Source organism: Oculina patagonica, chromosome 13 (assembly GCF_052425735.1).
Source record: "Oculina patagonica isolate OP01 chromosome 13, crgOcupat, whole genome shotgun sequence".
NCBI lineage: Eukaryota > Metazoa > Cnidaria > Anthozoa > Scleractinia > Oculinidae > Oculina > Oculina patagonica.
The window spans coordinates 17,077,153-17,090,867 of NC_135770.1; the positions used below are offsets into that span (position 1 = coordinate 17,077,153).

General features: G+C 36.5%; 1 protein-coding gene across 3 annotated transcripts; it reads right to left on the bottom strand.

Moving 5' to 3' along the window:
• Window positions 1–199: 199 nt before the first annotated feature.
• LOC144634588 (putative FERM domain-containing protein FRMD8P1) lies at window positions 200–13,506 on the bottom strand. 3 transcript variants are annotated; one of them, XM_078493599.1, is made up of 14 exons: window positions 13,178–13,506; window positions 10,571–10,757; window positions 9,575–9,742; window positions 9,134–9,235; window positions 8,354–8,412; window positions 7,954–7,992; window positions 6,349–6,476; window positions 5,666–5,854; window positions 4,386–4,518; window positions 3,440–3,601; window positions 2,718–2,773; window positions 2,479–2,501; window positions 1,999–2,049; window positions 200–1,411 (listed from the first exon to the last, which is right to left on the bottom strand). In XM_078493599.1, exons 2-14 carry the CDS (start codon window positions 10,749–10,751, stop codon window positions 1,323–1,325), a joined length of 1,380 nt encoding a protein of 459 aa, XP_078349725.1. In that variant the 5' UTR covers window positions 10,752–10,757; window positions 13,178–13,506; the 3' UTR covers window positions 200–1,322. The 3 variants fall into 3 exon arrangements, with proteins under 3 accessions (XP_078349725.1, XP_078349727.1, XP_078349726.1); XM_078493601.1 differs by lacking the exon at window positions 13,178–13,506 and adding an exon at window positions 12,723–12,743; XM_078493600.1 differs by lacking the exon at window positions 13,178–13,506 and adding an exon at window positions 12,505–12,662.
• Window positions 13,507–13,715: the final 209 nt, after the last annotated feature.

Here is a 13,715-nt window from a genome sequence, read left to right on the forward strand (position 1 = left end):
ATCAAGCAAACAAACATGGATGGACACAACTGAGTGAAGATTTCCTGCCAACAATAATGACCAAGAGAAAGAGATTGGAGAGAACACGAAACAAACAATATGGTCAAGTGTCCGGCGTTTCTATACTGGATTGTGGTTGTGATCTTTGTTGTCATTTTCCTGGTTCAGATTACTTATAAAGTACAACAGAAGTCAGGAGTTTCTACAGTTTATGCAAGGCTTTATTTTTCATTCTCAGCTAGGATGCTGTTCTGTCCATTATTCTGCACGCTCTATTTTCCTTAGCAGACTTATCTAAACTATATCAAGAAGTTTTTTAAACTACTTTCATTACACCGTACCTGTAGCTTATTATTATCTCCTATATTTTATACAGACGTTACCAATATCAACACTGTTCTTATAACAAATACGATCCAGTAGGTGTCGTTTGATTTTTACAATTTCTTAAATAAACATCTATTTTACTGAGCTAATGATTATAGGCTCAATGTACAAGATGAAGTCCCCTAACACCATCTAGAGCTTGGTCAATGGTTTGAGCTTCTACGCATGAATCTTCTCGAAAAGGGTCTGGAGGCAGTTTAAACGCCTACAGAGCTTCCCTCGCAAATATTGGCGCTTCCAGCGCTTCCAGCACCCACTGACTATTACTACGACTTTTTTTTTAGGGAAATGAGATGTTGTCTGAGGTGGCTGTGTTCTAGGTTATATTGAATTTCACGTCAAAATAATTTTAAACTAGTTTGTTTCGTATTTTTCTCTGTCCCAGATTTATTACCATACTCCTTAAACAAAGAAAAATACAATCATACAAGTTTGAAGTCATTTTGACCTTAAATTCATTTTAACCTTGCTATAACAGCTGTAACACAAGTGTGACTGCCCATGGTAGCAACTTAAAGGAGAAGTCACAACTACAGTCGTGACTTGTTTAAACTCATAATGGCGGCAGAAGTCTTTTTAAATTAATTCCTTCAGTTAAATTCTCCTTGGAACAATAACGGAAAGTCTGGCAGACAGACAATGAGAATAAAGGAAACCATCAGCTTGGAGACACATGTCTTCTTATGATGTGATGCAATCTTCTCAGAACTAAGTGGCAATCCGTAAGGAGCATTTGTGTTGATATTCCTTTGAAAGTGTCACAATTATGTGACTTTTTACAAGCCAATTAATAATACAAACAACAATAATACAAACGTAATACAAAACTTTCAACAACGAAAATATTAGTAATAAAATATTTACAACTTTGGCTATCTTCATGTATTTACAAGTCTTTACTTTTATGCCTAACATAAGAGTATTAAACAGGCTATTCAGTGCTCAGTATGTTCCACATGTCTTGGACCCTTCCTGAACGGGTTGGTGAGTGACCTACTGGTCTTCTTCTTTCTGTCCAGGGTTCCTAAGATAAAATTCAAAAACATTAAAAAAATTTAATTAAAGCTGCTTTACCTTAACTGACCAATGTGCTGCTTGTTTTCAATTCGGCCTAAATAAAGTGTTGTTATCACTTTAAATACGTAAATCGAAATGCCATAAAAACCAAACAGAAAAACCGACCAAGGAATTGATTAGTCATAAATTGTATTAAACCATAGCTCCTTTGAGTTGTCACACACTGCATCACCCAAAGTATTACTCAACAAGCCTAATGAAAGCTGCGAAAGAGACAGCACCCAAGCTAACATAGTGCAAACAACCAGGTTAAGCATGAAGGGTGTGCAGGTGTAAGAGTATTCCTTCTCTCCCGTGGGTGGGATGCTAGTCCATCGCAGGTTACCCCATAAATGGCTGTAGCGGTAAGGAGAGGTTCAACAGTGTATAGAGACCCCAGTACCTGTTGATATGGAACACAATGTGCCAACCACAAGGCCACTGATCTTCTCAGTTGATCAGTGGGACCAAATATAAGCTGGTTTAACCAAATAAAATATTCAATGTCACAATTTATCATGATTAAGATTAACAAGATTAATGTAAGGCACAAACCTTCAAGTGTGGAGAGACTGAGTCGTTCCATTCTGCAACTAATTTTGCCTCCTGGCGAGAAAAAGAAGCCATAATAAGGTTATTAGCCTTTGAATTGAGCCTAGAGAGCAATGATAGGGAGCTGTATTTACAACCTGTACATTACGTAAAAGAATGCTTTACATTAACATGTCTAGCAGTTGTTGGTTTTAAGTAGCCTTTACTCAATGGATATGAAAACATTCTTTCACCTTGAGTTAAAAATTTGTGCTACGTTGTTTCTTAAACGTTTCAGTCTTGTTTCCTGCTTTCAAGACATTTCAGTCAAGAAATGCAGGTGACACTGAGATGATTCTGCAGCTCATCCACTTTTGAATAATATAATTTAGCTCTGCCTATTGGCAGTGGTCAGAACACTGTGTAGTCATCACAATAGCCATCAACAAGGTCTAACTATGAACATACTCACGCTTCAAAAGTAAAATGGCAAACTCAACTCACCTGGTCCATTCCCCCGACAAATTCTGTTGATGTGTAATAAAGAAAGACAGTGTGTTAAAGCAGTGCTTAACAACAGAGTTAACATTTAAAAACTGCTCCAATCCAAGAGCAATAAAATGCGTATATTACAGTTGCAACACATTAAATCGCATTAATATGGAACTTCACGTTTCTTGACTGCATGTGACTGATAAATATATCTTGAGTGATAAAGTACCTTAATTTTTGTTTTCACTTACCCTCCAGGCTCATCACAAAGAACACATGACTGAACCATGGCATCCATCATTTCTGCCTGAAATAACAATGAAAAAACATAAATAATTCACATAAATGTAAATGTTGTGGTTTAATTTTATTTTTGGTTTAAAATTTTTCCATCCAGTTTGATTTTTAATTCCCTTTGTTTCAGATTGTGATAATAAAGAGATAATGAAAAATGAAAATCAAACTGGTTTGAAAAAATTTAAACCGAATATAAAATTAAACCACAACATATACAAGGCAACTGATAAACCCACTGAGCAGGCTCATTAAGAATTTTGAATCACTCAAGTTTCAAAAAAGATATTAATCATCAACCTGTGACCTTATGCACAAAATTATAAACATCGTCAGAAGGAAAGCGTTCAGCCTATGGGACAAGACCAAATGACCGTGGCCTATGTATTCATTAGAATTTTGCATATCGGAGTAGAAGAAATCTGAGTTTGTACTTTTGGACATGAAGTATAAATTTGCTTTTCCTCTTATGAGACCCTTTTTTGTATTTTTTGTAATTTTGTAAGTAACCGGTAGTGTGTTTCCACATGTCTATTGAAAAAGTAAACACAAAATCAAGCACGCTTGTCATCATTGGATATTAGCATGCTAATAATCATACCCACACGTTTAGCAGGGCTGCAGAGTAACCATGAGTAAGGTAAACAGTCCTAGTGAAAATGTTTTTCCTACACTGTACCTGTTTTGAGAAGATTTGCAGCCTCTGTGCTTCTGTTGGATCACTGCTACCTTCTGGTGGATCAAACTCCAGCCAGAATGTATCCATGCACTCAGGTTCAAGAGCTGGGGCAGGGGTGTAGTCCCACGACAACTCCTCAAATGCCAGGCTCAAAAGAATATCCTGTAATGAACAAGTTTAACAACATTAATGACAGTTTTTCTGGTAATATATTTGTTTACTCTCTTTAATCTCTCTGTTACATGTATATGAAGATTGGACAAATTTCCTTAAGTCTTCCTTAAGACAGGCTTAAGTCTTCCTTCCTTTTCCTTAAGACACCCCTATAAGCCCCATATATGTTTTGAGAAAATGGCATGAAAAGTCTTTGCATCTTACTGCCTCAAAACTTCACCTTCTGGAAATTGTCCCACATTTTGTACTATAGGGGTAAAGCCTTGAGCCAAGTGGCCCATACTTGACAGAGCTTATCCCAGTTTCTGTAGCATTGTGGGGTTAGGAGTATTTCTACTCCCCCCTGGATGGGATGCTACTCCTTCGCAGGGTTACCCCTACCAGTAAATTCGTCAGTACCCATTCTTTACAATGAGAGTAAAGTGTCTTGCCCAAGAACACAACACAGTGACCCTGGCCAGGGCTCGAACCCAGACTGTTTGATCTGGAGTCCAGACCTTCTCCCCTACATTGGATTGGATTGGATTCTCCTTGTCCTTCATTATTTACTCGATTTTCACATAATTTTTTCTATATATAAGAAAGATATCATGGAAACTTCATATTTTTTAAAGCCAAAAAAAATCGAACAGTTTTGAGGTATAATTATTATGGTAATGTAACTTATTACAATGTGCCATTCTACAGCTACAGTGCAACAACAAAAGTCATTTTCTGGTTACATTAAATAACAGTTGGCGGTAACAAAATGAAAATATTATACTGTACATACATTTTTGTCGTCATCAATTACGTGGACACGTTCTCGGTTAATGGCAACTCTAACAGGCAGGTCAGAATGCCCCAAGAAGTTTGAGAACACCGAGGACGAGGGACGTTCAATTTGACCACGAAAGAAGACACTCCTGTTTAAACATACAAAGAGTTACCGTAAATGATCTAATAAACGCCCGGGGCGTCTATTAAATTTTTGGGGTCCTAGGGGAGGCGTTAAATAGATATGAGGCGTTTATTAGAGAGAGGCGTTTATTTCAATTTAACAGTAACAACGTCAACACAACTAAAAGGATGGGTAGTTTTCTACTGGAGTAAGATACATAACAGAGTTTGTGAGTAGGAGACTTATCTAATCTGCGCTAAAGCCAAGCCTTGAGGTGCCGTTCATAGTTGGATATCGACGTTTTTATCGTCATCGGGGTTTACCATGTTGGCGTTGTTGGCCTTTTCGATGTCCGAGTCAAGCAAAAAACTAACTTAATTGCGTGATATCACTCTATGGAGCATTTCCTTGGTTTTTGAGATGATTCCTGGAGGGGGGCGTCTATTAGACACGGGGCGTTTATTAGAGAGGGGCGTCTAATACAAACTTAACACCTCAGAGGGGGCGTTTATTAGATAAGAGGCGTTTATTTGAGAGAGGGCGTTTATTAGATCATTTACGGTAATGAATATGCATCATGCAAAGTTTTGGTCCATAAAGAAATTATTAATAATGTTTAGAGTCAATAATTTTTAAGTAGTCAGAGTGTAATCCCAATTTTTCACACTCAATAATAATTCATCAAGTCAAAACAAAAAAAATCATAATGATGAAGGAGGTTTGGATACCCGGCCGGTCTTAATTAGCATGGATACTTACAATTTTATTTCGCTGTTTACTTCTTAGTTTTTGTTTTGATGAGAAGATATACCAAACACTCAAGACAAGTGTTTCATTTGGCTATCCAAACACCTCAAATTATGTCCAAAATACTTTGCTGCCCATGGTATTATCAAATCTCTTCTCGGTGTTTAGATATCCCACTGCCTCTTGTGTTTGATATAAATTATTACTTCCCTAACCTCCAGGGAAAGCAACACAAGTTTGAGAAATCAAAAACTGAGGCTAAGCATTTGACTGAGTGAAGCAAATCTAAGGGAAAAGAGTTTCTCTTCAAGTTATTTGGAGGTTTGAGAAATTAAGAATTCAAGGAATAAGTTATTAGCATTTCCATTTTGGTCTACATGTACAGACATTAGACACCTGTCATATTCGTGTATCTAATAACATACCCATAAAAGGGAAGTCCCCAACAATACTCCAAGAACATTCTATGGCAGGCTTTGACATCTCTAACTCTCTGAGAAACATCACTGTAATGCTGCAAGAGCTTGTGCTCCAATGAAGAACGAGGTGACCGACCGCGAAATGTCCAACTGGCCTTACACACCCCAGCTGGTAGGTAATCTGTTAACTTGTGCCTACAAAAGAACATCATACAGTATAATTGTATTCGTTATTATGCATCACACAGTATTTCAAGTCTTGTCACTTGATGTTTTGGAAATGTGAAATGTGACCCAACCCTCCAAGTTTATTTTTTTCCTTAGTCGCCAGTGAAAAATTTTAGTCGCCAAATTAAGCTGATGCTTTCAATCATTCCTCTCAATTTTAGTCACCAGCTCCAAAATTTTAGTCGCCATGGCGACTAAAATGGTCTTAACTTGGAGGGTTGTGACCATATGTTAATTTTTTTTTTATTGTTTGTAAATTACTTTCATCTCTTATTTACCTTTAATGCTGAACAAATTTCCACCATATTTGGGGTGGGGGGGGGGGGGGGGGGGGTAAACCAGTCCTGAGTAAAGTGGGTTGAAAGTTAATGGCAGTTTACTAGAATTGCTATTTTAATGTATGAACTGTAAATTGAATAAGACAACAATCATAGTGGTGCCTGACAGAAGTAGAAACTTACTTGAAAGTGCCAATGGTATGTTCCTCAGGATGAAAGCTGCCATTTTCAATGTAAGCAAGAATACCTCCGAGTGCAATAGCATCTTTTGTGCTAATAGGGTAATTTCCACTCAGAACATTGTGTTTAGCCTGGAAGGAGAATGAAACACAGGAGAGGACTCAATATGTGAGAAAAAATAATCGAATGGATTATGCCGGATTGGACAATACATCCAATACATTAATAAATAACTTGAATTCTGTGTAAGTGGGCTCTGACAACTGGGAGAATGGGTTGAGCACAGCATTATTATTTTTGCTCAGCTTGATTTAGCTTTTTAGTTATTCAGAGTAAATTTACTCTTATTCTCATTAAATTAAAGTATCCTACCCGCTTAATTGAATCAACCATCAACAGCTTTATTCGCACACAAGATCAAGCAATACCACCGGAAGAAATCCAGCAAGACAAGCCCATCAGAATTATTTTGCCGTTTAAAGATCAGAAATCGGCTGACGCTTTACGGCGTAATCTTAACGACCTCAACAAGAAAATCGGAAGCGACCTGCAGCCAGTGTTTACAAGTAAGAAAATTATGGATGACATCAAAGTGGTAGAAGCCAAGCCTCCCCTCATAAATCAGCATTGCGTTGTCTACAAATTCTCATGTAATCTGTGTGATGCAGATTATGTTGGGTTCACATCCCGACATCTTTTTCAACGCATCGCTGAACATAAATATTCTGCGATTGGCCAACACTTAAAAGAAGACCACCAGCTGCAAGTCTACAATGTACAAGACCAGTTTTCTGTTTTAAAGAAATGCCGCACGAAGTTGGACTGTTTAATTTACAAAATGCTCTTTATTAGAAACATAAAGCCGGAACTTAACACGCAATCAGATTCTGTGCGTGCTAAACTGTTTATTTAAAATCTTAATATGGTAATATATTATCACACCCTAGATCACTATATAAGCCTGAACTCTGATTTTAACTTGATAATGATGACATGGCGTCATCGAAACGTCGTGATATTTTCAAAATCGCGAAAATCGCAACATTTAGTACTCGCGAAATTAAGTGAGAATAAGGTACCAATTTTACTTTTAATATTATGTTTGAATTGTAAATCTTATTTATTCCTTTGGTAATAAAGCCGATGTTGTTGTTGTTGCAAGTTCTATACAACAAAACCTAAAGAAGGCTGATATTCACTCAGTACTGTCCCAAGCAAGCTTGGTTAATAGTTACACAACTATGAGATTATATATGGCACACAATACATGGTTCAAATTGGGAGTTTGCTAAAAGAATGGAAGACAGTGTGGGAGCAAGGGAGTAATGGGGGTAAACAAAACACTAACAGCTTAATTACTACATTTTTTGACATAAGGAGCAATATTTGTGATTGCACAAATTAGCATTGTCATGACATGTATCACTGCTAAAAAAAAGCTAAATAATATTAAGAACTTTACCAGTTGCAATACCTAGCTGTCATAGCCATCAGGTATACGTAAAAATTATTTGTGTTTTACTGTATTGTTTTTTTTACGCAGCATAAATCATAGCTTAAGTCACGTTACAACATAATTTTGACCAAAAAACACTAATTACTAGTTACCTCCTCAAATAATCTTCTGATTATTCTATCATCTTTTATCTGCATGGAAAAAAGCATAGTATTCACACATGTTGTTATGTACACTGTTTATGTATTTTAACGTAAAGAACCTTCACAGAATGATCACTTTAGATAACTAATTAATAATACACTTTTAATATTACTTCAAATGTATCCTTTAATGAGACTTCGCAAACATTTATTTATTAAAACATTTACATGTACTAAAGAATAAAAGTTTTAGGTAAAGAACAACAGTGGGTACAATAATACATTTTTTAACATAATTACAAGTCTAATGGGACAGTGGAAATTGTCAAAATTTCTTAAAACATTTGCTAAAGAAAACAAGTTTTAAGTAAAAAAATAACAGTGGACCAATATAGATCTGGATACTCACCCTCTTTTCTTCTGCAAGAGGAAAAAAGGAATTTCTCTGGTAACTCAGAATTGGTTCATCTGAAGAGAGAAGAAATTTTGGTGAAAAATAACATTGAAAAATGCATTGCACATTAACTACACTGTCTATGGTGGAAATTAAATCTGCCAGATCTATAAAAAGTCAAGTCTAGCATAATCATTGCAAGGAAAGTCATTTACAGTCAAAACAGCTCTTTCCTAACAAGGGTGAATTTGATTTCATTTTTTGCTTCAATATTCCATTCCTGAAGTGAATACAGTATTTCAATGTTCAAATGATGACTCAATTCAAAACTACAATAAAATATGTTGATTTCATAAAAAAAAAAATGAAAATGTCCCTAATTTGCATAAAGTGGGTCAGCGACATTTTTTTTTCTGTCAGTTGTATTTTTGTGCCTTTTCAGTGCACCAAAATGCCTTTCCTCTCTTTTGGTATTATGATGAGAGGATTGAAGAGCAAAAATTTTATGACAAGAAAACACCATGCATGACATTTGACGGTTGACCAGTTGCAGCCCAAATTATGCAATATCTGGCCAAATTCCCATGTGCCTGTTGTGTGAAGCCAGACAACAAGATTTCCAATCAACATTTGAGTTTTGAATTGAGTCGCCGTTTTAACATTGACTTGCTCAATTCAAGAATGGAATTTTGAAGCAAAGAATGAAATCAAATTTCCATTTAATAGGAACACTTGTGCTGTTTTGACTGTAATTGAGCAAGTGTGCTATAGCTAATTAATTGAATAGCTACTAACCTTTATCAGCAACCTCCTCAAGTGTATTTGTAAACTTCCTTAGTAATTCTGTCCACACTTTGCGTAATTTGAAAGGTCGGTGATGAGCTTTCAATTGTAGCTCTGAAACAGAATAGTCAATGTAAAATTGTAAGAAACGTTACAAAAAATCTTCAACTATCCATGAAAATTTTGGATTAAAAAATTTTGCACTGGATCTGTGGTGGTTTAAATTTATTTTTAGTTTAATGTTTGATTTTCCCTTTGATAGAATCAGATTACACTTACTGTGAAAATGAAAATTAAAAATCAAACCAGTTTGAAAATTCTTAAATCAAAGGCCAGTTTAAATCACAACAGATTAACCTAAAATTAAAGCCATTTTCTCATCCTCAGCCTATGTTCTGGGCTGGCCCAAGAAAAAACAATTTTTATCAAACGCAAGATAGTTTATATACTTACGTAGGAGAGGAGAAATAAGCCAAACACAGAAGACCTGAGATGCTACTGGAGGGAGAGACAGATTCTCTGACATGATTGTATTAATAGTGCCTGCCACAGTGTCCCGTCCCTCCTCAAGATTCAACAGACGGCCAGACTTCTCCACCAAGAATACAGCCACAGTCAATGCTGAAAGAAAGCATTCATTGACAACTTTAATACAACAGAGTGGCACACAACATTGCACTAATTTATTGAATTACTGAATCAGGCTTTTTAGCCAGAATATGAAAAGTGGCCATCCAAAACTCTTAATGGGGCCTAAGGTGCCAGTCTCCTAGTAGGGTTGGTAGTTTCAGTAGTTTAAAACAGGGGTTTCAAAATGCAACTGGAAGAGTAGGGGGCTGTGACAACACCGAGCTTGTTTGTTGCAAGTTGATTGCTATGACCAGAGTAACTGGCGACACATGATCAAAAAGCTGGTGGGTGGTACTCCAGAAGTTGCCAGTCTGTCCTGAAAACCCTCTTTAAAAAGATTAAGTTTTATGGTTGCTTTATGACTCCTGCAGTTGGCAAATGCATTCATGTATGGTTGACCAAGGCTGTCATAAAGTTTTTAAGCATAAGTTATCTCCTGCAGCATTTTGCTCTGTAACGTGAGAGTAATATAACACCTGTAACACTGAGTGAACTTAGCACTATAACAGGTGTTATGGGTTACAGCCCTTAATGCAGCCCTGGTTGTGACTTACATGTATATGTAAAATTGTTGAAGGGGTTTCAACAGATCAATCATGGCCAAACAGCTTACCTGTTGATATATAGAAGTTTAGGATCTCTAGACAATTGTTAGAAGCCTTTTGTCAGCAACAGGAACCCCTTGAGCATGCTAACTTATTATATGAAAATCATTTTTCTTTGCACTTTTTTTTTTGTTTTCTCTTTGTCCCGCAGATCAATGGATACTGCAACATCTTGTCAAACTGACATTTTAGTGTCAAAGCATATTTTACTTACGTTGGTGTGGGAGGGTTCCGCTGAAATCTGATCTGTTCCCCCAAGAAATAGATTTCTTGATACCTGTATTTGTCTTTGGCCTTTTTATAGCAGCACCTTCCTCAGAATGCAGCCTTTTGAATTCAGGCTGCCCGATATTTTCCTTGCCCACATGGGAAAGTTCTAATGCCTCAGCAGCCATTGTGGTCTAAAATAGAATAACAATGTTCAAGATTAAAAGACAAGCTATAATTTTGTATCATCAGCATTGCAGCAATGGAATGCTGAGCCTTGCCTTTCTTGCCATAATACCTTTTCAATCAAGACAAGCTGAATTCAGCTCAAGAATTCTAGAATACTGACATTTGTATTGTTATGTAAATTAATAACTACTTTTGAACAGGGAAAGTGCAATCTAAAATTATATATAATGCCCCACTCTTGCTATAATGAAAGGAATCCAAGTGGGGTTGATCACTCTAATGATATCACAATTAACCTGCAGCCAGAAAAGGAAACTACAGTTACCTAAGAAACAGTACCTTGGTAACTATATATTTGACTTGCTCATCCTCCAAACATTAAATCCTGATGTATATTTTATTCAGTAATAATAATACAAATTTTAATTTGTCAAAGGGATCTAACTAAGAGACTCTGTTATCTTGCAACTGCATCTCTTAATCAGTTAACGTAAGCTAATGTTATTCCATTTATGAAGGATCTAAGTCAACCACTTAGGCTGGAACATTCTTTCTTTAACGACTTGCCCTAAAGCTAATATTGAAGAAATAATACAAATTGCAACCCCCACAAGAGCAAGGGCAATTTCTTCTAACTTATAAGAAAACATGTCTTAGCTGCCAAAGAGTGTATAACATTATCATAAAATTACTTATTGTGCGCTACTACCACACACATAGCTGTACATGTATGTATGTGATAATCATTGTTTGTTCAAGGGCAAATTGCTGGTGAATAGATTGTGAGAATGGCTTGGCATAGCACCTGGCAACTGTTTCCTCAGTTACACAGACAAAATATGGAACTTTTGCTTCCACTCTGAGTATCTTGGACTTTCCTGCACTCTCATTGAATTTGACAGCAGTTGCTTAAAATTTCCAAGAGTTACAACAATTGCACTATTTTGAAAGTTCACTGATTACAATTGAAGACTGGTTTAAAAATGCTCCAATTCTGATTTCTCTGAAACTCTACTTCCTAGCTATTTGATTTAACTTTTTGCAGGATTCATCTGGACGCTTTTCGTTATATCCTGTTGTCATGCTGCAAACAGTTGGCAGTCTTCCTTTAAACTTGTCAAATAAGAATTGAGATTTTCAGCTATCCTTTTGATCGGTTAACAAAATGTTCCCTTTGTGTGATAACATGAACCATATTAGACAGGAAAATATTACTGACAAGTGATCATGCCGAAACCCATGTGTCACATTATACTGAAAGGACCTATTGAATTATATACTCTGGATTGGAGTTTTAATTTTAGAACGTTATACATGTACATGCATGTATTTAAAGAACAAGTACCAATACGAAAAATACTGAAAATATGATATGTTACACTTATTTTGGAGAGGGATTATGACAATATTTTCTATATTAAATTATTAACAAGGGTATTCTTCTTTTATGCTGAAGTTTCAGCTGGTTCAATTAAATTCTCATAATAATTGAATAAGCTGAATGCTAAACAGCAATGTTTGGTATACTGACTATTGTACTACCCAAACTTTTAACAAGGCTTCAAAAAATTATCCTAAGTAAATTAGCCTGGTTCTTATGATATTAAGTTGAAATAACATTAGGTACTCAAAAGAAAACAGTAGAAACATGGACTCCATGTACGAGCTAATTCGATTACCCTATCCGCCTAAACCCACTTTGTGCAAGTTGACCAGTGCTTATTACAAGAACGCCCCCATGCAGCTACCTACCCTGTTCCTTATAGCTTGTGATTCCAAAAATTGTCAAAAACGGATCTACTCTTCCTCTATTTTATATAACCGTTAATGCCTATTTTAAGAATAACTACCAAAAATTACGTGCGTTGTTGTAGGTACAGACATGCAAATATCTCAACATATTGTGTAACTTGCCATGGCTGAACTCAATATACCTCAATGCAGAGCTTACATACTGCATGCATATTTACCAGATATTGGCCTTGAGATAAAAATTACGATCGAGGGAAGCTTAAGTTAAATCTTTCAGGCTTAGTCAGGTTTCCAAGAATCGTCGGGTCCTAAATTTAAGCTCAAAATTTCCCCGAGAGCCTTCTAATTGAAATGATTTGCATTTCGAAATCGTCTCGAATGATTATGATGACGATTCCAGACGCTTGTTCGATCTGACCTCGTCAATGAGAAATTCATCTTGAAGATAACAAGAATTTTGCGCAATTTCCAGCACTCATTCCAACACATTCTTAAATAATAAAGTAAGCATCTATTTCGCTATCGAATCCTCTATCTTCCTGACTTTCAGACACTCACGCATACGGTATACAGGAAGCGTTTAGGCCATGGTGTTTATTTTCAAAATTAGCATGCAGAATTTTCCAGTTTTGTCGTCTGACAACAACCTGACCACGCTAAATAAGGAACTCACCTTAAAGACAAATGCTTAAGCTTCAAATTGACCGCGAAATACAGAAGATTCTTTGAACCAACCACGAAAAATCAGCCGCTTACTGCAAACGGTCTTATTTCGTTCGGTTATGGATCTTTATATAGCGAGGCGGATACTGCACTCGTTGACCGCAAGGTCAACCTCACAGGCAAAGTACAACTCTGACGAAGTTGTCACACCCCCGCTATATCAACTGACCATTACTCGCCGGCAAATACTGAGCAAATAACTTTAGCAGGGATATTTACGTCAAGGAAATAATACTAATCATCCACTTCTATCCCTCAAAGCCCCTCGAGAAAGCCAAGGCCTTCTATCCTTACCCACAATGCCGTCCGTTGATCAATTTTTTTCTCCCGTCCCCACCCGTGAGGAAATGCTCGCACGTGAGCGATATTATCAAAGTAATGTTGGGTATTTTTCGCACCTCATATCACGGAAGATCACGGAATCAGGAAAGGTACACTCCTATTTCTCCGTTGGATACGTTAAGTTATGTGCATCAAGGGTCAAAACG